The 24532-nt window shown below is 45.2% G+C and overlaps 1 protein-coding gene across 1 annotated transcript in view; it reads left to right on the forward strand.

Annotated features, from left to right (window-relative positions):
• OBSCN (obscurin, cytoskeletal calmodulin and titin-interacting RhoGEF) overlaps positions 1–24532 on the forward strand; it is a 167403-nt gene that overhangs the window by 45698 nt on the left and 97173 nt on the right. Inside the window, 5 exon segments of the mRNA XM_070416713.1 lie at positions 12401–12676; positions 15180–15455; positions 17954–18229; positions 20728–21003; positions 23391–23666. Coding sequence (XP_070272814.1) covers positions 12401–12676; positions 15180–15455; positions 17954–18229; positions 20728–21003; positions 23391–23666 — 1380 coding nt within the window.

Genomic DNA, 24532 nt, shown 5'->3' on the forward strand with positions numbered 1-24532 from the left:
TTTGGTGGTGATGAACTACTTTGGCTTTTTCTTGTCTTAAAAGTTCTTTAGTTCACCTTTAATTTTGAATGATAGTGTGCTGGGTAGACTAGTCTTCCCACCACTTGGAATATTTCCTGCCATTCCATTCTGGCATGAAATGTTTCTGTCAAGAATTCTGCTGACAGTCTTAAGGGAGCTCCCTTGTAGATCACTTTCTGTTGCTGCTTTTAATATTTTCTCTTTGTCTTTAATTTTTGCCATTTTAACTATGATGTTTCTTGGTGTGAGCTTCTTTGGGTTCATCTTGTTTGGTATTCTGTGCTTCCTGGACTTTTGTGTATTTTTTCTTCACCAGGAAGTTTTCATACATTATTTCTTCAAATAGGGTTTAAAATTTCTTTTTAAATGTATTTTTAAAGAGAGGAAGTGGGAGAGAGAGAGAGAGAGAGAGAGAGAGAGAGAGAGAGAGAGAAACATTTATGTGTGAGAGAAACATCAATTGGTTGCCTCCCACACATACCCTGACTGAGTATTGAACTTGCAACCTGGGTATGGGCCCTAACCAGGAATTGAACCTGCCTATTTCTGGTGTATGAAATGATACTCCAACCAACTGAGCCATACTGGCCATGGCCAACTAATTTCTTGATCCATTTATCTCTCTTATGTCTTTATGGTATCCCAGGGATGCAGATGTTGTTGCACTTCATGTTGTCCCAAAGGTCTCTTAAACTAGTCTTATTTTTTTAATACGTTTTTCTTTTTACTGCTCTGATTGTTTTCTGCTACCTTGTCTTCCAAATTGCTGATTTGATCCTCTGCTTCATCTAATATACTGCCTGTGATTATCCCTGGCAACCTATTTGGAGCTACAAAGCTATCCACAGTTTGTGGCTGCCTCTCCTGGGCCTGAGTGGGTGTGGATAGGACCAAGCTGCACACCACGTCCAGCTTCCATCTGCACTAAGCCCAGGGGTAGTCAGCAAAAGGCCCAAGTCCCTCCACCTGACTCCACCTGCTGGATGCCTCTTAGGCTCAGTCACTGAAAGAGCCTCTGGTGGTACTCACGGTGAATGAGGTAGGTTCTCAGTGAGTCACCATGTAGAGGCAAGTGGTATTCACCAGACTGATAGAGGTTCAAACTTGGTGCCAGTGCTGGACTTGAGACCACTCAGCAAATGTCCCAGGGTATACCAAGACTAGCTGCCACCCACTAGTGCCACTAGACCAGCCATGGGCAAACTACGGCCAGCGGGCCGGATCCGGCCCGTTTGAAATGAATAAAACTAAGAAAAAAAGACCGTACCCTTTTATGTAATGATGTTTACTTTGAATTTATATTAGTTCACACAAACACTCCATCCATGCTTTTGTTCCAGCCCTCCGGTCCAGTTTAAGAACCCATTGTGGCCCTAGAGTCAAAAAGTTTGCCCACCCCTGCACTAGACCTTTGTGGTGGGGTGAAGTCTAGGGAGTTGTCAGGGTGAGGACAACAGAGTTTATCAGGTACAAACAGACCAAGATTTGGCCATGTGAATGGAAAGCTCTGCACCAGCCAGGCATGAGAGGGAAAATGGTCCCTATCGTAGTGTAACACAACTCAGTCTGTCCCAGATTCTACTGAGAGCCCAAGATCAATAAGGCAGGGCCACCAGAGTCAGGAGGGTTGGGCTAGTGGATCTTCCATGAGGAGGAGGCGTTGATCAGGCTTGGGAGAAGGTGGGGATGTGGTCCCTGCACCAGAGCCACACAACTCACTCTGCCCTGGATTATTCCCAGTCCTCCTGAGCTCAGCAGGGCAGGGCCACCAGTAGTTGGGATGATGGGACTGTCAAGAATTGTAGCATGGGGCTAGTGGATCTCCTGTGAGGGAAGGGCACTAGTTAAGCTTACAGGTAGTTAGTAGAAATGGCCCCATGCCAGTGCCACACAAGTTAGTCACTGACACTCCCCGAGTCTGCCTGGGCATTTATACCATGAGTTTAGGCAGCTGACTCCTCTGTAGGGTGTGAGCTCTGTCGGGTGGGGTGACAGGAAGTCCAGAGGGTAAGGCTATTGCAATCCTCCAGACTAATGCCTAAGGAGGTGAGTGCTCCACCCAAGAAATATGGTGTCAGTGATGTGGGAGAGGGATTCAGCACAAGGATCCTGGTGTCTATCCCTTTAGCTTCTACCTGGAGCCACAAACCCAATCTCTTCTCACACGACTCTCATCCACTCTGCCCTTCCTCTGCTGGAGCCCAGGTTGAATGGTTGTGAATGAGATTTTGTACACTGGCCTTTTATTGTTGTTGTTAGTCCTCACTTGAAGATATGTTTTCCATTGATTTTTTTAGAGAGAGTGGAAGGGAAGGGGAGAGACACAGAGAAAGAAACATTGATGTGAGAGAGACACATTGATTGGTTGCCTTCCATACACACCCCAACCAGGGCCAGGAATCAAACCCAGCAGCCTTCAGTCCATGGGCCAATGCTCTATCCATTGAGCCAAAATGACTAGGGCATGCACTGGCCTTTTAAGAGGGCACCTGTGTCTCTAGTAGACTCATGTCTCTCCCTGGTGGACAGAATCCCTGCTGATTTTCACAGCCAGATTGTATTTGGGTGTCTCTTCCTGGCTCCACTGCTCTGCTCTGTGGAGCTTAGTGTGGGGTTGAGACCCCACACTCCTCAAGGGGAATCCTTGCAACTGAGATATCCCTCCAGATTCTCAGCCACTACCCATGGGAGCAGGGCCAGCCCTTTTTGTGTCTCTGCCCTTCCTACCAGGCTTGATGTAGCTTCTTCCATAAATCCTTGGTTATAAGACTTCTGTTCAGCTAGTTTTCATTTGGTTATTCAGGTTGTTTGTCTGTATTTTAGTTGTAATTCCAGTTTGTTCCTTGGAAGAGATAAATGCAACTTCTACCTGTCCTGCTGCTATTTTGAATCTCCATATTTTATTTTGAAATATCATTTTTCAGGTCTATTATTTTTTAAGTGTTTTTATTTTAAATATTTTTATTTTTATTGATTTCAGAGAGGAAGGGAGAGGAAGAGAGAGATAGAAACATCAATGATGAGAGGGAATCATTGATCAGCTGCCCCCTGCACCCCATGCCTCCCCACCACCACCACCACTGGGATTTGAGCCTGTAATCCATGCATGTGTCCTGACCGGGAATTGAATCATAACCTTCTGGTTCATAGGTCAATGCTCAACCACTGAGTCATATTGGCAGGGGAACCTGAGTTCAGCAGGGCAGGGCCACCAGGAGTTGGTGTAGATAGAGTGATGAAATTAGAGATTTGATCCTCTGCTTCATCTAATGTACTGTCTGTACAAGTTTTTCTTTGTTGTTGTTTATTTCTTTCTTTGTTTGTTTAGTCCTGTTGCTTTTAGGGTATTGTTTTTTATTTTGAACCATTTTACTTTTACCAGGCATGGTTTTTTTTGTACTCATATTGGGGCAGTAGAGCATTGTGAGTTTGTGGGTTTATGTCTTTCATCAGCTCTAGAATATGGGTTATCACATACCTCATATGCATCTCTTCCTTTCTTCTTCTTAATTCTTTTTTTCTCTCTTCTTTATTACAGATATTTTCTTTCAATCTGTCTCCCAATTCACTCACCGTCTGTTCTATCTAATCTGCTGTCAAACCCATCTATAGTGTGTTTCCTTTCAGTTATTTTATTTTCAAGTTTTATAATTTCCACTGAATTAATTTTTATAGATTCTAGACTCCATAGTAAAATTTTTATATTTGATACATTTTCTTTCATATTTAAAAATATTAATCATGGTTATAACACATTCTGATAACCATAATAACCTATCATGTGATATTGTCTTTTTTTTTTTTTTTGGTTTTCTTTTTACTCCTCTCCTTGGCATGCCAGTGAATTTTTGACTGACTGCCAGATATTGTGTGAGGAAATGTATTAATATGGATGTTGTTATCTTATTTCAGAAAGAGGAACACTCTTTCCTTTGCTAGGCAGGGAGAGGATCACTAAAACTTTAATCCCTTCAGTATCATGCTGACTCAAGGCTGCATTGCAGTTTTGATCAGGTTTATCAATGTCTGACTTTCCCCCAGTCCTGGGTATAGTTCTCAAAGGATTCCTGCAGAGACTTGGAGTGTGGATGGGGGTCCCTTGGCTCCAGGCACTCAACTCTAATATTTACCTCCCTGGTAATACAAGATACTAAAATTTCACTCTAGTTTTTAGAGGTTTTCTGTGTGGCTTCTTAGTCTCCCACCCCATGCAGCTTTGGATTTCATCAAATGTCTTAAGGTGAATGTGGTTGAAATGGGGATTGATTCTACATGGTCCCTTTTGACTGGGACTTGGCTGCTCAATCTCTAATTTCATCACTCTGTCTACACAAGATGTCCACAGCTTGACTGTTTCCCTGTGTCTTAATAACAATCCCATGGCTGGATTTTCATTGCACTCCAAACTTAGAGGCAGAAGTGCTTTGGGGGGAAGAAGGTGCTCTGTGTGGCCCAATCTTTGAGCAGTTCCCTTTTACCTTCCTCACTCACTTTCACACTTACCCCTGCAGGAGAACTCTAACCATAATTCTCACCTCCATTAGACTGTCTCTTCGAGGTTTTAATCAAAGACTGCCTCCCATTTATCATTTATCAGTCCACCTAAATGTCACTCCTTAGTGAGATATGCTCAGACCATCAAATATAAGTCAGCAATCAGACCCTTCTTTCTAGCATGTTACCTGCTTTATTTCATCACAGCACTCAACATACCATTATGTCATTATTGTCATGGTTTATGTTTGTTTGTCCTCTTCCCATTAGAAAGAAAGCTCTGTCAGAACAGAGACTGTGCTGCTCACCATAGCATACTTAGTCACCATCATGTGCCTGCACACTGTGGGCCATCCATTGACTTTAGTTGGGTGAATGATCAAATGGATGAATGAATGAAGGAATGAAGGAATCTATAGCATGAACTCTTTGAGATCCTATATATATTCACTTGAGTTTAATGGGACATACACAACTTAAAAATTGATATCTTCCCTGGTCAGTGTGGCTCAGTTGGTTGGGCATTGTCCCATGCACCAAAAGGTTGATGGTTTCATCTGGTCAAGGGCACATGCCTGGGTTTTGGGCTTGATGCCTGGTAGGGGGTGTGCAGGAAGCAGCTGATTGATGTTGCACTCTCACATTGATTTTTTTCTATCTTTCCCTCTCCCTTCCTCTCTCTCTAAAAGTCAATAAACAATTCTTTAAAAAATTTGATGATATCCAGTGTTGGTAAGCATGTGGAGAATCAGATCTCTTAAACACTTATAGTGGGAGTGTAAATTGGTACAACCATTCTGGAAACGCTTTAGAAACATTGGCTAAAGCTCAAATGCAGGCCTACCTATGTCCTTACCCATGTGACCCCCAAGATATATTCAAGAGTATTCATAACAGCTTTACTTATCAGATCCCCAAATTGGAAATTACCCAAATGAACCAGAAGAGGAAAAGGAAAAGTAAACCATTGTGTCATACAACAGAAACGTATATATAAATACAAGAGAATAGAGTATTGCTCCATGTAACATGATAGAGCTCACAGACATTATATTGAGTGGAAAAAACAGGCCCAGAGGACACATAATATGACTCATTCATGCGAGATCAAAAATAGGCTAAGGTAATTATTGGTGACAGAGGTCAAGATGGTGGTTACTTTGAATAATCAATGGGAGACTTGCTGGAGAGAACTCTACTATCTGAGGACCGAAAGTGGCGACCACATAGAGGCTGGTAGGAGGGGCAGAGGTGAAAAAGGACTGGCTGGGCTGCCACAGACAGCAACTGAAGTTCTGAAGAGATATCTTATCGGTGGCAGGTTGCCACTGAGAACTCTGGGGTCTTATCCCAAGCTGGGCCCCCCAGCAGAGAGCACCAGAACTGAGAAGGGTACCCACATAACATCTGGCTGTGAAAAGTAGCAGGTTGTTGCTGCCAGGGAGAGATGGCTGGAAGTGCAGGCACCCTCTTAAGGGCCAACATACAACATTTTGAGTGCAACCACTCACCATGTGTTTTGGCAGAGGTAGGGAAGAGTGGATTGGAGCTGGGTGAGCAGAAGCCAGGATCATGGGCTCTGGGGTCAGAACTCAGAAGGCAAATGCACTGATTTCCTGTGCCAAGTAATTCCCTCACACTGCAGAGGCCATCTTTCTCACACAGACATTTGTTATACAGGTGCCTTGCCTTGAGGGAAGACAGTTGATCCACCCTATTGGAAAACACTTTGCCCCATGGTGCAGAGTTTCTGAGGCCCAATAAGAGACTAAGAATAACAGTTAGCCTCCAGGCAGAAGCAATTGCCCCACCCTGTTGAAAAAAAAATCTCATGCCACACTTATGGATGATTGCCTGAGGGCAATTCAAGATGGAATCTTATCAGTCTGTAGACAAAGGTGGTCTCTGGAGGCTTTGAGTCTTTGCCTGATCTAATTAGTCAGAAGCAGTGTTTGACACTGTCCTGCACTAAAGATGAGAGGCATAGCAGATCTACCTAATACATAGTCACAAACCCAAACAGGCAGCCAAAATGAGGAGACAAAGTAACAATCCCCAAATGAAACAACAAGAGAATTCTACAGAAGAAGACATAAATGAAATGGAGATAAGAAATTTATCTGATATAGAGTTCAGAATAATGATTGTAAAGATGGTCAATGGCATGAGAAAAGATATAGTAACTATGAAAACAGAAATAAAGAATGACATAGCACAAATAAATAACACATTGGAAGGAATACACAGCAGATAAGGGGAAGCTGAGGATAGAATCAGTGAATACAAAGACCAGTTTGAAAAAAATCACTCAATCAGAGAACCAAAAAAATAAAACAATTAAAAAACAGGAGGACAGCTTAAGGAAGCTGAGGGACAACTGGAAACATAACAATATTTTAATAGCAGGTGTGCCAGAAGAGGCAGAAAGGAAGAAAGGGATAGAGAACATGTTTTAAGAAATAATGACAGAAAATTTCCTTAACCTGGTGAAGGAAAAGGTAACAAAAGTTCAGGAGGCACAACGAACCCCAAGCAAGAAGAACCCAAACAGGCTCACACCCAGACACATCGTAATAAAAATGCCAAAAATTAAAGACAAAGAAAGAATCTTAAAGGCAGCAAGAGAAAAGCAAACTGTTACTTACAAAGGAGCTCCCATAAGGCTGACACCTGATTTCTCATCAGAAACTCTACAGGCCAGAATGGAATGGCATGAAGTACTCAAGGTTGGAAGGCAAGGATCTGAAACCAAGATATCATTCAAAATACAAATGGATGACCCAACTATATGCTGTCTACAAGAGATCCACCTCAGAACAAAAGACACACACAAGATGAGAGTGAAGGGTTGGAAAAATTTTCCATACAAATAGAAAAGAAAAACAGCTGAAGTAGCAATACTTATATCTGAAATAGATTTCAAAATGAAGGCCATCACAAGAGAGAACAAAGGTCACTATTTAATACTAAATGGATTGATCCAACAAGAGCATATAACCCTGGTAAACATATATGCACCCAATATAGAAGCATCTAAATACATAAAAAAAAATTCCTACAGGACGTTGAGGGAGAAATAAACAACAATACAGTCATAGTAGGGGACTTTAACACCACTTGACTTCACTGGACAGATCTTCCAGTTAAAAACTTAACAAGGAAATAGTGACTCTAAAGGTCACACTGGATCAGATGGATTTAAATGACATTTATAGAACATTCACCCCAAAGCTGCAGCATATACATTCTTCTCAAGTGCACATGGATCATTCACAAAGATAGACCACATGTTGGAACAAAAAACAAATCTCTACAAGTTCAAGAAGATTGAAATCATATCAAGCATCTTCTCAGATCACAGTGGAATGAAAATAGAAATCAACTACAGTAAAAACACCCCAAAACATTCAAACACATGGAGGCTAAATAGCATGTTATTAAACAATGAATGGGTTACCAATGAGATCAAGAAAGAAATCAAAAACTTCCTGGAAACAAATGAAAATGAACACACAACAACCCCAAAAGCAGTCCTGAGAAGGGAATTCATAGCACTACCGGCCTACCTAAAGAAAAAACAAAACAAAGCAAAAAAACAAGAAAAATCGACAATAAACTAACCCTACAACTTAAAGAAGTAAAAAGAGAACAACAAGAAAATCCCAGAGTAAGTAAAAGGAAGGAAATAATAAAGTTAGAGCAGAAATAAATGACATAGACACTAAAAAAACAATACAAAAAATCAATGAAACCAAGAGCTTGTTCTTTGAAAGGATAAACAAGATTGTTGAGCCATTAGCCAAACTCATCAAGAAACAAAGAGAGAGGATCCAAATAAATAAAATCAGAAACAAAAGTAGAGAAGTAACCACTGACACCACAAAATACAAAGGATTTTAAGGAAATATTATAAACAGCTATTTGCCAACAAGTTGGATGAAATGGAAAAATTCCTAGAAAAATATAATCTCCCAAAACTGAATCAGAAAGAATCAGAAAACCTGAATAGGCCAATAACAACTGATGGAATAGAAGCAGTAATAAAAAAAACTCCCAGCAAACAAAAGCCCAGGTCTAGATGGCTTCACAGGGAAGTTTTACCAAACATTCAAAGAAGAACTAACATCTATACTTCTCAAACTATTGCAAAAAATTCAAGAGGAAGGAACATTTCCAAGCCCTTTTTATGAGGCTAGCATTATCCTAATTCCAAAACAAGATAAAGACACTACAAAGAAAGAGAATTACAGGCCAATATTCCTGATGAACATAGATGCTAAAATCCTCAACAAAATATTAGCAAATCAGATCCAGCAATATATTAAAAAGGCCCATACACCATGAGCAAGTGGGATTATTCCAGGAATGCAAGGCTGGTACAATATTTGCAAATCAATACATGTGATACATCACATAAAGAAATTGAAAGACAAAAATCACATGATCATATCAATAGATGCAGAAAAATCATTCCACAAAATTCAACAAACTCTCAGCAAAATGTGAATAGAGAAAGCATATCTCTACATGATAAAGGCCATATATTACAAACCTACAACGGATATCATACTCATTGTACAAAAACTAAAACAATATCCTCTAAGAACAGGAACAAAAAAGGGATGTCTTCTTTCACCACTCTTATTCAATACTAGAGGCCTGCTGCACGAAAATTCATGCACTCGGGGTGGGGGGTTATCCCTCAGCCTGGCCTGCTCCCTCTTGCAGTCTGTGACCCCTCAGGAGATGTCCACCTGCTAGCGGGACTAAGCTGGCAGTCAGATATCCCGCTGGCAGCCTGGGAGCCCTCGGGGGATGTCTGATTGATGGCTTAAGCCAGAGTTGGACATCATTAGTGCTGCTGTGGAGGTTGGAGAGGCTCCCGCCACTGCCGCTGTGCTCTCAGCACTCAGCCTGGCTTGTGGCTGAGCAGAGCTCCCCCTGTGGGAGCGCACTGATCACCAGAGGGTGCTCCTGCATTGAGCGTCTGCCACCGTGGTGGTCAGTGTGAGTCATAGCGACTGGTTGTTCCCGGTTGTTCTGTTAGGGTCAATTTGCATATTACCCTTTTATTATATAGGATAGTTCTGGAAGTCCTAACCACAACAATCAGACAAGAAGAAGAAATAAAAGGCATCCAAATTTGAAAGGAGGAAGTAAAGCTCTCACTATTCACAAATGACATGATATTATTCATAGACAACCCTGAAGACTCCAACAAAAAACTACTAGATTTAATAAATGAATTTGGCAATGTAGCAGGATACAAAATCAATACCCAAAAATTGATGGCTTTTTTATACACCAATGATGAATTCTCAGAAAGAGAAACTAAACAATTCCATTTACCACTGCAACAACAAAAATGAAGTTACTAAGAAGTATACTTAACCAAGGAGGCAAGAGACCTATACTCAGAAAACTACAGGATGTTGAAAAAAGAGATAGAAGGAGATATAAACAAGTGGAAGATTATAGCATGTTCATGGATTGATAGAATCAACATCATTAAAATGTCCAAACTACCCAAGGCAATCTGCAGATTTAAAGCAATCCCTATTAAAATACCAAAGGCATATTTCACAGATCTAAAACATGCCAAAAATGTTTATGGAATAAAAAAAGACCCGGAATAGCTGCAGCAATCTTGAGAAAGAAAAGCAAAGTTGGAGGAATCATAATACCATATTTGAAGTTATACTACAAAGCCATCATAATCAAAACAGCCTGGTTCTGGCACAAGAACAGGCATATAGATCAATGGAACAGAACAGAGACCCCAGAAATCAACCCAAGCCATTGCATTCAACATTTGACAAAGGAGGCAAGAGCATACAAGGGAGTCAATAGAGTCTCTTCAATAAATGTTGTTGGGAAAATTAGACAGATATATGCAAAAAAAATGAATCTAGCCCACCAACTCATACCATATACAAGAATAAACTCAGAATGGATAAGAGACTTAAATTTAAGTTGTGAAACCATAAAAATTTCAGAAGAAACCATAGGCAGCAAAATCTCAGACATCTCTCGTAGCAATAATTTTACAGATTTATCTCCTAGGGCAAAGAAAACTAAGGAGAAAATAAACAAATGGGACTATATCAAAATAAAAATTTCCTGCACAGTAAAAGAAACCATCAACAAAATGAAAAAGGAGCCCACTGTATGGAAGAACACATTTGGCAATGATACATCTGATAAAGGGTTAATATCCAAAATATATAAGGAACTCAAACAACATAACTAAAGGGAGACAAACAATCCAATTAAAAAATGGGCAGAGGACCTAAATAGACGCTTCTCCAAAGTGGACATACCTATGGCCAAGAGACTTGTGAAAACATGCTCAGTCACTGGTCATCAGAGAGATGCAAATTAAAACGACAATGAAGTATCACCTCACACCTATCAGAATGGCTACCATCAACAAATCAACAAATGACAAGTGCTGGCGAGGATGTGAGGAAAAGGGTACATTGCAGGTGGTAATGCAGACTGATGTAGCCATTATGGGAAACAGTATGGAGGTTCCTCAAAAAATTAAATATGAAACTGCCATTTGATCCAGTGATCCTACATCTATCTATACTAATAATAGAGGAATGTGAAAATTGTCTGGGATGCTGTCACAGTAACAGGAATTACCGAACAGGAGCAGCAGGCTGCATGGGGCGACAAGTCTGGCAGGGGGGTTAGTGAGGGACAACCAAACAATTGAACAGCAGGCTGCAGGGGGTGACCAGGCAGCGGGGGGGGGGGGGAGTTGGGGGCCACCAGGCCAGCAGGGGGGCCAATAAGGGGAAACCAGGCTGGTGGGGGGGGGCAGTTAGGGGCAACCAAGCCAGGGGGGGCAGTTGGGGTTGACCAGCGGGCAGGGAGGGGGGGCAGTTGGGGATGACCAGGCCACAGGAGGGGCAGTTAGGGGTGATCAGGCAGGCAGGCAGGTGAGCAGTTATGAGCCAGTGGTCCTGAATTGTGAAAGGGATGTCCGAATACCGGTTGATTGGGCCTAACCCAGCAGTCGGACATCCCCCAAGGGGTCCAGGATTGGAGAGGGTGCAGGCTGGGCTGAGGGGACCCGCCCCCCCCCATGCACGAATTTCATGCACTGGGCCTCTGGTATATCCTAAGAAACCCAAAACCCCCATCAGAAAGAATGTATGCACATCTATGTTTATAGCAGCACAATTTACAATAGCTAAGATCTAGAAACAGCCCAAGAGCATATCAGTAGATGATTGGAATAAAAAGCCATGGTATATTTATACCAGGAAATACTATGCAGCAGTAAAAAAGAAGAATCTCTTACCCTTTGAGACAGTATGGAGGGACCAGGAGAGTATCATGCTAAGTGAAATAAGTCAATCGGAGGAAGACACATATCACATGATCTTACTCATATGTGGAATCTAATTAACAAAATAAACTGATGAATGGAGTGTATTAAGAGAAGTGGAAGCATCTAACAGAGAGGGGAATCTCTGAGGGAAGACGGGGGAGGGTTGGTGGGAGGGAAGTAATCAACTAAGGACCTTCTAAGCATATATGCATGGCCCATGGACACAAACAAAAGGTTGCACTCAAGAGTTGACTGTCACATAGGGAAGACAATGAACTTGCAGTGACAGGTGGCAGAATAGTGTTGACTGACGTCCTCAGGTCTCAGCAATTTCTCTAAGTCAACACCCTCTGCAATGCACACTTGAGGTTCCATTATAGGAGACATATGTTTGTAAACACAATGCTGACTCACATCAGGGACTAATAATCGGGCAGAAAGCTGCAAGGAGAAATTTTACTCATCTCTGAAGCTGTGGTGAAAGTGACATAGTCTTATATGAGTTTCGTGTCTCTGACCCTGTGTGTCTGTCATTGTCCCCAGAGCCCACAGTGGTGTTTGCCAAGGAGCAGTCGGCACACAGCGAGGTGAAGGCCACGGCCGGGGCCAGTGCCACGCTGAGCTGCGAGGTGGCCCAGGCTCAGACGCAGGTGACGTGGTACAAGGATGGCAAGAAGCTGAGCGGGAGCTCAAAAGTGCGCGTGGAGGCCACGGGCTGCACCCGGCGGCTGGTGCTGCAGCAGGCGGCGAAGGGGGACAGCGGGGAGTACATCTGCGAGGCCGGGGGCCAGAAGGTCACCTTCAACCTGGATGTCCCAGGTCGGTTCTTTGGTGGCACTGACTTAGCCTTGTGTGTAGGTATTGACTATAGCCGGACACACCTGGGGCTCTTTCCACTGGACCTCACCTCTTTAGCCTTCGATCCTCCATCTCCCATATCATCCCAGTGGTGGAGCCAGAGCAGGCTGGGTGGGCAGAGTGTGAGCAGAAGGGAGAGGTCTTCCTGTACAGGCTGAGTGGTGCTCAGGTTTTGCTCAGTCATAGTTCCCAGCACCTGCCAGAGACTTCTGGGTGCCCCTCTCCAGCCGGGACTCGGGCTCTACCTTTCACGTGGAGTCTGAGGTAGACCAGACGTCTCTTACCTGTGTTATGTGAATTTCCAACTCCCCAAGTCCTGGTAGCTTCCAAATGCCCACAGCCAGCAACACGGGCAGAGACACGTTTGAATTTCATTACAACAGAATGTGGGGAGGTTGCTGCCACGCAGTCTTACTGGGATCCATCTCAGACTGAACAGTGTGGTAGCAAATTGTAGTTTCTTAGGGCACTCCTTTGCATGTGGATGGAGAAGTTACTGGATCCTCACTTGTCGCAAAATCTAGATCCGTGTTTTCTTGCAAGATCTGTGCAAAAAAGTACACAGAGACCAGAGGATTGGCACGTGTGTGTCCGGATCCTGTACCTGTGAGGTCTGGAATTCTCCTCCTAAAGTACATCTCGGTTTCTTTTTGAGTCCTGTGTCAGAATCCCCTGGGACTCTGATGTATACCAGATTTGGACATGGAGAGGAATCAGGAGCTTCTCCCACACTGCATGCCTTGTTGAAGACAAGTAACTATAGCAATAGCCCTTGACTGTTGAGTCAGTATTTATGTCATAGTTTTTCCTAAGGACACATGTGTATTTGTCCCTGTCCATGGTGTTCACAGAGATGTCTGTGAACTAATGTATTTTCATTTAGTGAGGAGAGTTTTAACCTCAATTTGACATCCAGGTGCCTCTAACTAACAGTTTGGTGTTATAAGTGTGTACAACAGCTTGTGGGTGTGTATAGATACAAAAAAAAAAAAAAAGCACCACCAAACATTTGTAATTGCTACTTTAGGAGAATATGACAAATTATTTTGTAGGAGTAAATCTGAGAAGTTTTGAGAAATTGACCAGATTATTAGAAAACTCTATGAAAAATGGCATATGATTTTGACAGCTCAAATAGTCCTACGACTGTTTCAATAAATTGAACCACAGAAAAAAAAAACAAAAACAAAAAAGGAAAAAAAAGATCTTATAGGTGAAGATGACACCCCAGTGGCTCCACTGGAAAATTATATGAACTATTCCTTAAGGAAAGTATTGCATGTTCATGGAGATCCTTCTAGAGCTAGAGAAGGACACACAGTCTCTGTTTTATTTTGCGGCAACAGCATGGCATCTATCACCAACACCTGGTAGGGAGAGTGGAAATAGTGGGCCAATGCATTGTGGAGAACAAGGCCAAAATCTGAAGCTAAGTAGTATATAAATGAATCGGCAGTGTATTAAGAGGACGATGCACTATAATGAAAGACACGGCCCGGGTGTGTGAGCACTACAAAGGTCAGCAAATCAACATACCTCATGACGTGAGCAGATTGAAACTAAAATATGAAGCGATCGCCTCATCAATGCAGAGTTGAGTTTGATAACATTTAATGTCAGAAATGTGGAAGAAATAGTTTATCAATATCTCTTCATGCCGCAGATTCTTAGCCAATTAGAAATAAAACCGTTCATCCTTCTTCTGATAAATGACACTGAAGGAAAACCAGCTAGTCACACTAAGTGACACTTGAAAACTGTGCCTGTGAATCAGGGACCAGGCAAGGAGGCTCACAGTCACCACTGTTGTCAGCAGGAAAGCAGGAAATAACGTGCAACATACAAAAGTGTGAAAAAACTGAAGTGAAATTTCGATAATATGACTTACGCAAAAGATAAATTATTAGACTTGGTGGGAGTGGGGAGAAATATTATGGTGTCCAAAATGCCCATGAACAGACACGGCGCAGAAGAGCAAACAGTAAAGACCGCAAACATAGCAAAGGTCCACCACTTTGTGAGTCATCCAAACCATGGCAGAGACAGGCTCAGGAGGCACAGCTGAGCGGCCTAGGTGTCCAGCAGGTGACACAGGGAGTGCGGGTGGGAGGTGGAGCCCAGGAACTGTCCCTCACCGGGTGGGAATGGTCCCTGCACCACCGGGAAAGACTTGGTCACCTGGGAGGGTGTGTGCACACCTCATGGCCTGAAGTCCCTCTGCTCGAGGGTTTGTGCTCCGGAGAAGTGCTTCACGGTGTCTCCTGTGGGGACCGCCCCTGAGCAGTGGTCCATGTGCAGATGAATGAGCTACTTGTGCTGAGAAGGTGCTGGGGCTTCTGCGGGTCACACAGAGCCTTGAGAATTTTCCCGTCCTGCCACGTCCCTGCTTAGTCCTTTCGTCCCCAGTGCTGTCCTCGTGATTTAGAAAATATCTTTGACCCTGTGCATCCGTCCCTGTCCCCAGAGCCCACGGTGGTGTTTGCCAAGGAGCAGTCGGCACACAGCGAGGTGAAGGCCACGGCCGGGGCCAGTGCCACGCTGAGCTGCGAGGTGGCCCAGGCTCAGACGCAGGTGACGTGGTACAAGGATGGCAAGAAGCTGAGCGGGAGCTCAAAAGTGCGCGTGGAGGCCACGGGCTGCACCCGGCGGCTGGTGCTGCAGCAGGCGGCGAAGGGGGACAGCGGGGAGTACATCTGCGAGGCCGGGGGCCAGAAGGTCACCTTCAACCTGGATGTCCCAGGTCGGTTCTTTGGTGGCACTGACTTCGCCTTGTGTGTAGGTAATGACTACAGCCAGACACACCTGGGGCTCTTTCCACTGGACCTCACCTCTTTAGCCTTCTATACTCCATCACTCATATCATCCCAGTGGTGGGGCCAGAGCAGGCTGGGTGGGCAGAGTGTGAGCAGAAGGGAGAGGTCTTCCTGTACAGGCTGAGTGGTGCTCAGGTTTTGCTCAGTCATAGTTCCCAGCACCTGCCAGAGACTTCTGGGTGCCCCTCTCCAGCCAGGACTCGGGCTCTACCTTTCACGTGGAGTCTGAGGTAGACCAGACATCTCTTACCTGTGTTATGTGAATTTCCAACTCCCCAAGTCCTGGTAGCTTCCAAATGCCCACAGCCAGCAACACGGGCAGAGACACGTTTGAATTTCATTACAACAGAATGTGGGGAGGTTGCTGCCACGCAGTCTTACTGGGATCCATCTCAGACTGAACAGTGTGGTAGCAAATTGTAGTTTCTTAGGGCACTCCTTTGCATGTGGATGGAGAAGTTACTGGATCCTCACTTGTCGCAAAATCTAGATCCGTGTTTTCTTGCAAGATCTGTGCAAAAAAGTACACAGAGACCAGAGGATTGGCACGTGTGTGTCCGGATCCTGTACCTGTGAGGTCTGGAATTCTCCTCCTAAAGTACATCTCGGTTTCTTTTTGAGTCCTGTGTCAGAATCCCCTGGGACTCTGATGTATACCAGATTTGGACATGGAGAGGAATCAGGAGCTTCTCCCACACTGCATGCCTTGTTGAAGACAAGTAACTATAGCGATAGCCCTTGACTGTTGAGTCAGTATTTATGTCATAGTATTTCCCAGGGACACATGTGTATTTGTCCCTGTCCATGGTGTTCACAGAGATGTCTGTGAACTAACTGTATTTTCATTTTGCTAGGAGAGTTTTAACCTCAAATCAACTTCCAGGTGCCTCTAGCTAACAGTTTGGTGTTATATCTGTGTACAATAAGAGCTCGTGAGTGTGTATAGAGACAAAAAGAATCCAGCAAACATTTTTAATTGTTAGTGTAGGAGAATATGACAAATTATTTTGTAGGAGTAAATCTGAGAAGTTTTGAGAAATTGACCAGATTATTAGAAAACTCTATGAAAAATGGCATATGATTTTGACAGCTCAAATAGTCCTACGACTGTTTCAATAAATTGAACCACAGAAAAAAAAAACAAAAACAAAAAAGGAAAAAAAAGATCTTATAGGTGAAGATGACACCCCAGTGGCTCCACTGGAAAATTATATGAACTATTCCTTAAGGAAAGTATTGCATGTTCATGGAGATCCTTCTAGAGCTAGAGAAGGACACACAGTCTCTGTTTTATTTTGCGGCAACAGCATGGCATCTATCACCAACACCTGGTAGGGAGAGTGGAAATAGTGGGCCAATGCATTGTGGAGAACAAGGCCAAAATCTGAAGCTAAGTAGTATATAAATGAATCGGCAGTGTATTAAGAGGACGATGCACTATAATGAAAGACACGGCCCGGGTGTGTGAGCACTACAAAGGTCAGCAAATCAACATACCTCATGACGTGAGCAGATTGAAACTAAAATATGAAGCGATCGCCTCATCAATGCAGAGTTGAGTTTGATAACATTTAATGTCAGAAATGTGGAAGAAATAGTTTATCAATATCTCTTCATGCCGCAGATTCTTAGCCAATTAGAAATAAAACCGTTCATCCTTCTTCTGATAAATGACACTGAAGGAAAACCAGCTAGTCACACTAAGTGACACTTGAAAACTGTGCCTGTGAATCAGGGACCAGGCAAGGAGGCTCACAGTCACCACTGTTGTCAGCAGGAAAGCAGGAAATAACGTGCAACATACAAAAGTGTGAAAAAACTGAAGTGAAATTTCGATAATATGACTTACGCAAAAGATAAATTATTAGACTTGGTGGGAGTGGGGAGAAATATTATGGTGTCCAAAATGCCCATGAACAGACACGGCGCAGAAGAGCAAACAGTAAAGACCGCAAACATAGCAAAGGTCCACCACTTTGTGAGTCATCCAAACCATGGCAGAGACAGGCTCAGGAGGCACAGCTGAGCGGCCTAGGTGTCCAGCAGGTGACACAGGGAGTGCGGGTGGGAGGTGGAGCCCAGGAACTGTCCCTCACCGGGTGGGAATGGTCCCTGCACCACCGGGAAAGACTTGGTCACCTGGGAGGGTGTGTGCACACCTCATGGCCTGAAGTCCCTCTGCTCGAGGGTTTGTGCTCCGGAGAAGTGCTTCACGGTGTCTCCTGTGGGGACCGCCCCTGAGCAGTGGTCCATGTGCAGATGAATGAGCTACTTGTGCTGAGAAGGTGCTGGGGCTTCTGCGGGTCACACAGAGCCTTGAGAATTTTCCCGTCCTGCCACGTCCCTGCTTAGTCCTTTCGTCCCCAGTGCTGTCCTCGTGATTTAGAAAATATCTTTGACCCTGTGCATCCGTCCCTGTCCCCAGAGCCCACGGTGGTGTTTGCCAAGGAGCAGTCGGCACACAGCGAGGTGAAGGCCACGGCCGGGGCCAGTGCCACGCTGAGCTGCGAGGTGGCCCAGGCTCAGACGCAGGTGACGTGGTACAAGGATGGCAAGAAGCTGAGCGGGAGCTCAAAAGTGCGCGTGGAGGCCACGGGCTGCACCCGGCGGCTGGTGCTGCAGCAGGCGGCGAAGGGGGACAGCGGGGAGTACATCTGCGAGGCCGGGGGCCAGAAGGTCACCTTCAACCTGGATGTCCCAGGTCGGTTCTTTGGTGGCACTGACTTCGCCTTGTGTGTAGGTAATGACTACAGCCAGACACACCTGGGGCTCTTTCCACTGGACCTCACCTCTTTAGCCTTCTATACTCCATCACTCATATCATCCCAGTGGTGGGGCCAGAGCAGGCTGGGTGGGCAGAGTGTGAGCAGAAGGGAGAGGTCTTCCTGTACAGGCTGAGTGGTGCTCAGGTTTTGCTCAGTCATAGTTCCCAGCACCTGCCAGAGACTTCTGGGTGCCCCTCTCCAGCCAGGACTCGGGCTCTACCTTTCACGTGGAGTCTGAGGTAGACCAGACATCTCTTACCTGTGTTATGTGAATTTCCAACTCCCCAAGTCCTGGTAGCTTCCAAATGCCCACAGCCAGCAACACGGGCAGAGACACGTTTGAATTTCATTACAACAGAATGTGGGGAGGTTGCTGCCACGCAGTCTTACTGGGATCCATCTCAGACTGAACAGTGTGGTAGCAAATTGTAGTTTCTTAGGGCACTCCTTTGCATGTGGATGGAGAAGTTACTGGATCCTCACTTGTCGCAAAATCTAGATCCGTGTTTTCTTGCAAGATCTGTGCAAAAAAGTACACAGAGACCAGAGGATTGGCACGTGTGTGTCCGGATCCTGTACCTGTGAGGTCTGGAATTCTCCTCCTAAAGTACATCTCGGTTTCTTTTTGAGTCCTGTGTCAGAATCCCCTGGGACTCTGATGTATACCAGATTTGGACATGGAGAGGAATCAGGAGCTTCTCCCACACTGCATGCCTTGTTGAAGACAAGTAACTATAGCGATAGCCCTTGACTGTTGAGTCAGTATTTATGTCATAGTATTTCCCAGGGACACATGTGTATTTGTCCCTGTCCATGGTGTTCACAGAGATGTCTGTGAACTAACTGTATTTTCATTTTGCTAGGAGAGTTTTAACCTCAAATCAACTTCCAGGTGCCTCTAGCTAACAGTTTGGTGTTATATCTGTGTACAATAAGAGCTCGTGAGTGTGTATAGAGACAAAAAGAATCCAGCAAACATTTTTAATTGTTAGTGTAGGAGAATATGACAAATTATTTTGTAGGAGTAAATCTGAGAAGTTTTGAGAAATTGACCAGATTATTAGAAAACTCTATGAAAAATGGCATATGATTTTGACAGCTCAAATAGTCCTACGACTGTTTCAATAAATTGAACCACAGAAAAAAAAAACAAAAACAAAAAAGGAAAAAAAAGATCTTATAGGTGAAGATGACACCCCAGTGGCTCCACTGGAAAATTATATGAACTATTCCTTAAGGAAAGTATTGCATGTTCATGGAGATCCTTCTAGAGCTAGAGAAGGACACACAGTCTCTGTTTTATTTTGCGGCAACAGCATGGCATCTATCACCAACACCTGGTAGGGAGAGTGGAAATAGTGGGCCAATGCATTGTGGAGAACAAGGCCAAAATCTGAAGCTAAGTAGTATATAAATGAATCGGCAGTGTATTAAGAGGACGATGCACTATAATGAAAGACACGGCCCGGGTGTGTGAGCACTACAAAGGTCAGCAAATCAACATACCTCATGACGTGAGCAGATTGAAACTAAAATATGAAGCGATCGCCTCATCAATGCAGAGTTGAGTTTGATAACATTTAATGTCAGAAATGTGGAAGAAATAGTTTATCAATATCTCTTCATGCCGCAGATTCTTAGCCAATTAGAAATAAAACGGTTCAGCCTTCTTCTGATAAATGACACTGAAGGAAAACCAGCTAGTCACACTAAGTGACACTTGAAAACTGTGCCTGTGAATCAGGGACCAGGCAAGGAGGCTCACAGTCACCACTGTTGTCAGCAGGAAAGCAGGAAATAAAGTGCAACATACAAAAGTGTGAAAAAACTGAAGTGAAATTTCGATAATATGACTTACGCAAAAGATAAATTATTAGACTTGGTGGGAGTGGGGAGAAATATTATGGTGTCCAAAATGCCCATGAACAGACACGGCGCAGAAGAGCAAACAGTAAAGACCGCAAACATAGCAAAGGTCCACCACTTTGTGAGTCATCCAAACCATGGCAGAGACAGGCTCAGGAGGCACAGCTGAGCGGCCTAGGTGTCCAGCAGGTGACACAGGGAGTGCGGGTGGGAGGTGGAGCCCAGGAACTGTCCCTCATCGGGTGGGAATGGTCCCTGCACCACCGGGAAAGGCTTGGTCACCTGGGAGGGTGTGTGCACACCTCATGGCCTGAAGTCCCTCTGCTCGAGGGTTTGTGCTCCGGAGAAGTGCTTCACGGTGTCTCCTGCGGGGACCGCCCCTGGGCAGTGGTCCATGTGCAGATGAATGAGCTACTTGTGCTGCGAAGTTGCTGGGGCTTCTGCGGGTCACACAGAGCCTTGAGAATTTTCCCGTCCTGCCACGTCCCTGCTTAGTCCTTCCGTCCCCAGTGCTGTCCTCGTGATTTAGAAAATATCTTTGACCCTGTGCATCTGTCCCTGTCCCCAGAGCCCACGGTGGTGTTTGCCAAGGAGCAGTCGGCACACAGCGAGGTGAAGGCCACGGCCGGGGCCAGTGCCACGCTGAGCTGCGAGGTGGCCCAGGCTCAGACGCAGGTGACGTGGTACAAGGATGGCAAGAAGCTGAGCGGGAGCTCAAAAGTGCGCGTGGAGGCCACGGGCTGCACCCGGCGGCTGGTGCTGCAGCAGGCGGCGAAGGGGGACAGCGGGGAGTACACCTGCGAGGCCGGGGGCCAGAAGGTCACCTTCAGCCTAGATGTCCCAGGTCGGTTCTTTGGTGGCACTGACTTCGCCTTGTGTGTAGGTAATGACTACAGCCGGACACACCTGCGGCTCTTTCCACTGGACCTCACCTCTTTAGCCTTCTATCCTCCATCTCCCATATCATCCCAGTGGTGGAGCCAGAGCAGGCTGGGTGGGCAGAGTGTGAGCAGAAGGGAGAGGTCTTCCTGTACAGGCTGAGTGGTGCTCAGGTTTTGCTCAGTCATAGTTCCCAGCACCTGCCAGAGACTTCTGGGTGCCCCTCTCCAGCCGGGACTCGGGCTCTACCTTTCACGTGGAGTCTGAGGTAGACCAGACGTCTCTTACCTGTGTTATGTGAATTTCCAACTCCCCAAGTCCTGGTAGCTTCCAAATGCCCACAGCCAGCAACACGGGCAGAGACACGTTTGAATTTCATTACAACAGAATGTGGGGAGGTTGCTGCCACGCAGTCTTACTGGGATCCATCTCAGTCGCAAAATCTAGATCTGTGTTTTCTTGCAAGATCTGTGCAAAAAAGTACACAGAGACCAGAGGATTGGCACATGTGTGTCGGAGTCCTGTACCTGTGAGGTCTGGAATTCTCCTCCTAAAGTACATCTCGGTTTCTTTTTGAGTCCCGTGTCAGAATCCCCTGGGACTATGATGTATACCAGATTTGGACATGGAGAGGAATCAGGAGCTTCTCCCACACTGCATGCCTTGTTGAAGACAAGTAACTATAGCGATAGCCCTTGATTGTTGAGTCAGTATTTATGTCATAGTATTTCCTAATGACGCATGTGTATTTATCCCTGTCCTGTGTATTCACAGAGATGTCTGTGAACTAACTGTATTTTCATTTTGCTAGGAGAGTTTTAACCTCAAATCAACTTCCAGGTGCCTCTAGCTAACAGTTTGGTGTTATATCTGTGTACAATAAGAGCTCGTGAGTGTGTATAGATACAAAAAGAATCCAGCAAACATTTTTAATTGTTAGTGTAGGAGAATATGACAAATTATTTAGTAGCAGTAAATGTGAAAAGTTTTGAGAAATTGACCAAATTATTAGAAAACTTCATGAAAAGTGGCATAAGATTTGACATCTCAAATACTCCTACAACCGTTTCAATAAATGGAACCACAAAAAAAAGCTCTTATAGGTGAAGATGACACCCCAGTGGCCCCACTGGAAATTTGTATGAACTATTCTGTAAGGAAATTATAGCTTGTTCATGGAGATCCTTCTAGAGCTAGAAATGGAAATACAGTCTCTGGCTTATTACATGGCACCAGCATGACATCTATCACCAGCATCTGATAGGGAGAATTCAAAGTATGGGCCAATGCATAGTGGAGACCAAGGCCGAAATCTGAAGCTAAGTAGTATATAAATGAATCGGCAGTGTATTAAGAGGACGATGCACTATAATGAAAGACATGGCCCGGGTGTGTGAGCACTACAAAGGTCAGCAAATCAATATACCTCATGACGTGAGCAGATTGAAACTAAAATATGAAGGGATCGCCTCATCAATGCAGAGTTGAGTTTGATAACATTTAATGTCAGAATTGTGGAAGAAATAGTTTATCAATATCTCTTCATGCCGCAGATTCTTAGCCAATTAGAAATAAAACGGTTCATCCTTCTTCTAATAAATGACACTGAAGGAAAACCAGCTAATCACACTAAGTGACACTTGAAAGCTGTGCCTGTGAGATCAGGGACCAGGCAACGGGGCTCACAGTCACCACTGTTGTCAGCAGGAAAGTAGGAAATAAAGAGAAACATACAAAAGTGTGAAAAAACTGAAGTGAAATTCTGATAATATGACTTACGCAAAAGATAAATTATTAGACTTGGTGGGAGTGGGGAGAAATATGGTGTCCAAAATGCCCATGAACAGACACGGCGCAGAAGAGCAAACAGTAAAGACCGCAAACATAGCAAAGGTCCACCACTTTGTGAGTCATCCAAACCATGGCAGAGACAGGCTCAGGAGGCACAGCTCAGTGCCCTAGGTGTCCAGCAGGTGACACAGGGAGTGCGGGTGGGAGGTGGAGCCCAGGAACTGTCCCTCGCCGGGTGGGAATGGTCCCTGCACCACCGGGAAAGACTTGGTCACCTGGGAGGGTGTGTGCACACCTCATGGCCTGAAGTCCCTCTACTCGAGGGTTTGTGCTCCGGAGAAGTGCTTCACGGTGTCTCCTGTGGGGACCGCCCCTGGGCAGTGGTCCATGTGCAGATGAATGAGCTACTTGTGCTGAGAAGGTGCTGGGGCTTCTGCGAGTCACACAGAGCCTTGAGAATTTTCCCGTCCTGCCACGTCCCTGCTTAGTCCTTCCGTCCCCAGTGCTGTCCTCGTGATTTAGAAAATATCTTTGACCCTGTGCATCCGTCCCTGTCCCCAGAGCCCACGGTGGTGTTTGCCAAGGAGCAGTCGGCACACAGCGAGGTGAAGGCCACGGCCGGGGCCAGTGCCACGCTGAGCTGCGAGGTGGCCCAGGCTCAGACGCAGGTGACGTGGTACAAGGATGGCAAGAAGCTGAGCGGGAGCTCAAAAGTGCGCGTGGAGGCCACGGGCTGCACCCGGCGGCTGGTGCTGCAGCAGGCGGCGAAGGGGGACAGCGGGGAGTACACCTGCGAGGCCGGGGGCCAGAAGGTCACCTTCAGCCTAGATGTCCCAGGTCGGTTCTTTGGTGGCACTGACTTCGCCTTGTGTGTAGGTAATGACTACAGCCGGACACACCTGCGGCTCTTTCCACTGGACCTCACCTCTTTAGCCTTCGATCCTCCATCTCCCATATCATCCCAGTGGTGGAGCCAGAGCAGGCTGGGTGGGCAGAGTGTGAGCAGAAGGGAGAGGTCTTCCTGTACAGGCTGAGTGGTGCTCAGGTTTTGCTCAGTCATAGTTCCCAGCACCTGCCAGAGACTTCTGGGTGCCCCTCTCCAGCCGGGACTCGGGCTCTACCTTTCACGTGGAGTCTGAGGTAGACCAGACGTCTCTTACCTGTGTTATGTGAATTTCCAACTCCCCAAGTCCTGGTAGCTTCCAAATGCCCACAGCCAGCAACACGGGCAGAGACACGTTTGAATTTCATTACAACAGAATGTGGGGAGGTTGCTGCCACGCAGTCTTACTGGGATCCATCTCAGTCGCAAAATCTAGATCTGTGTTTTCTTGCAAGATCTGTGCAAAAAAGTACACAGAGACCAGAGGATTGGCACGTGTGTGTCGGAGTCCTGTACCTGTGAGGTCTGGAATTCTCCTCCTAAAGTACATCTCGGTTTCTTTTTGAGTCCCGTGTCAGAATCCCCTGGGACTATGATGTATACCAGATTTGGACATGGAGAGGAATCAGGAGCTTCTCCCACACTGCATGCCTTGTTGAAGACAAGTAACTATAGCGATAGCCCTTGATTGTTGAGTCAGTATTTATGTCATAGTATTTCCTAATGACGCATGTGTATTTATCCCTGTCCTGTGTATTCACAGAGATGTCTGTGAACTAACTGTATTTTCATTTTGCTAGGAGAGTTTTAACCTCAAATC

Source organism: Myotis yumanensis, unplaced genomic scaffold (genome assembly GCF_028538775.1).
Source record: "Myotis yumanensis isolate MYYU_CA2020_CCGP unplaced genomic scaffold, mMyoYum1.0.hap1 SCAF_5, whole genome shotgun sequence".
NCBI classification, from domain to species: Eukaryota; Metazoa; Chordata; class Mammalia; order Chiroptera; family Vespertilionidae; genus Myotis; species Myotis yumanensis.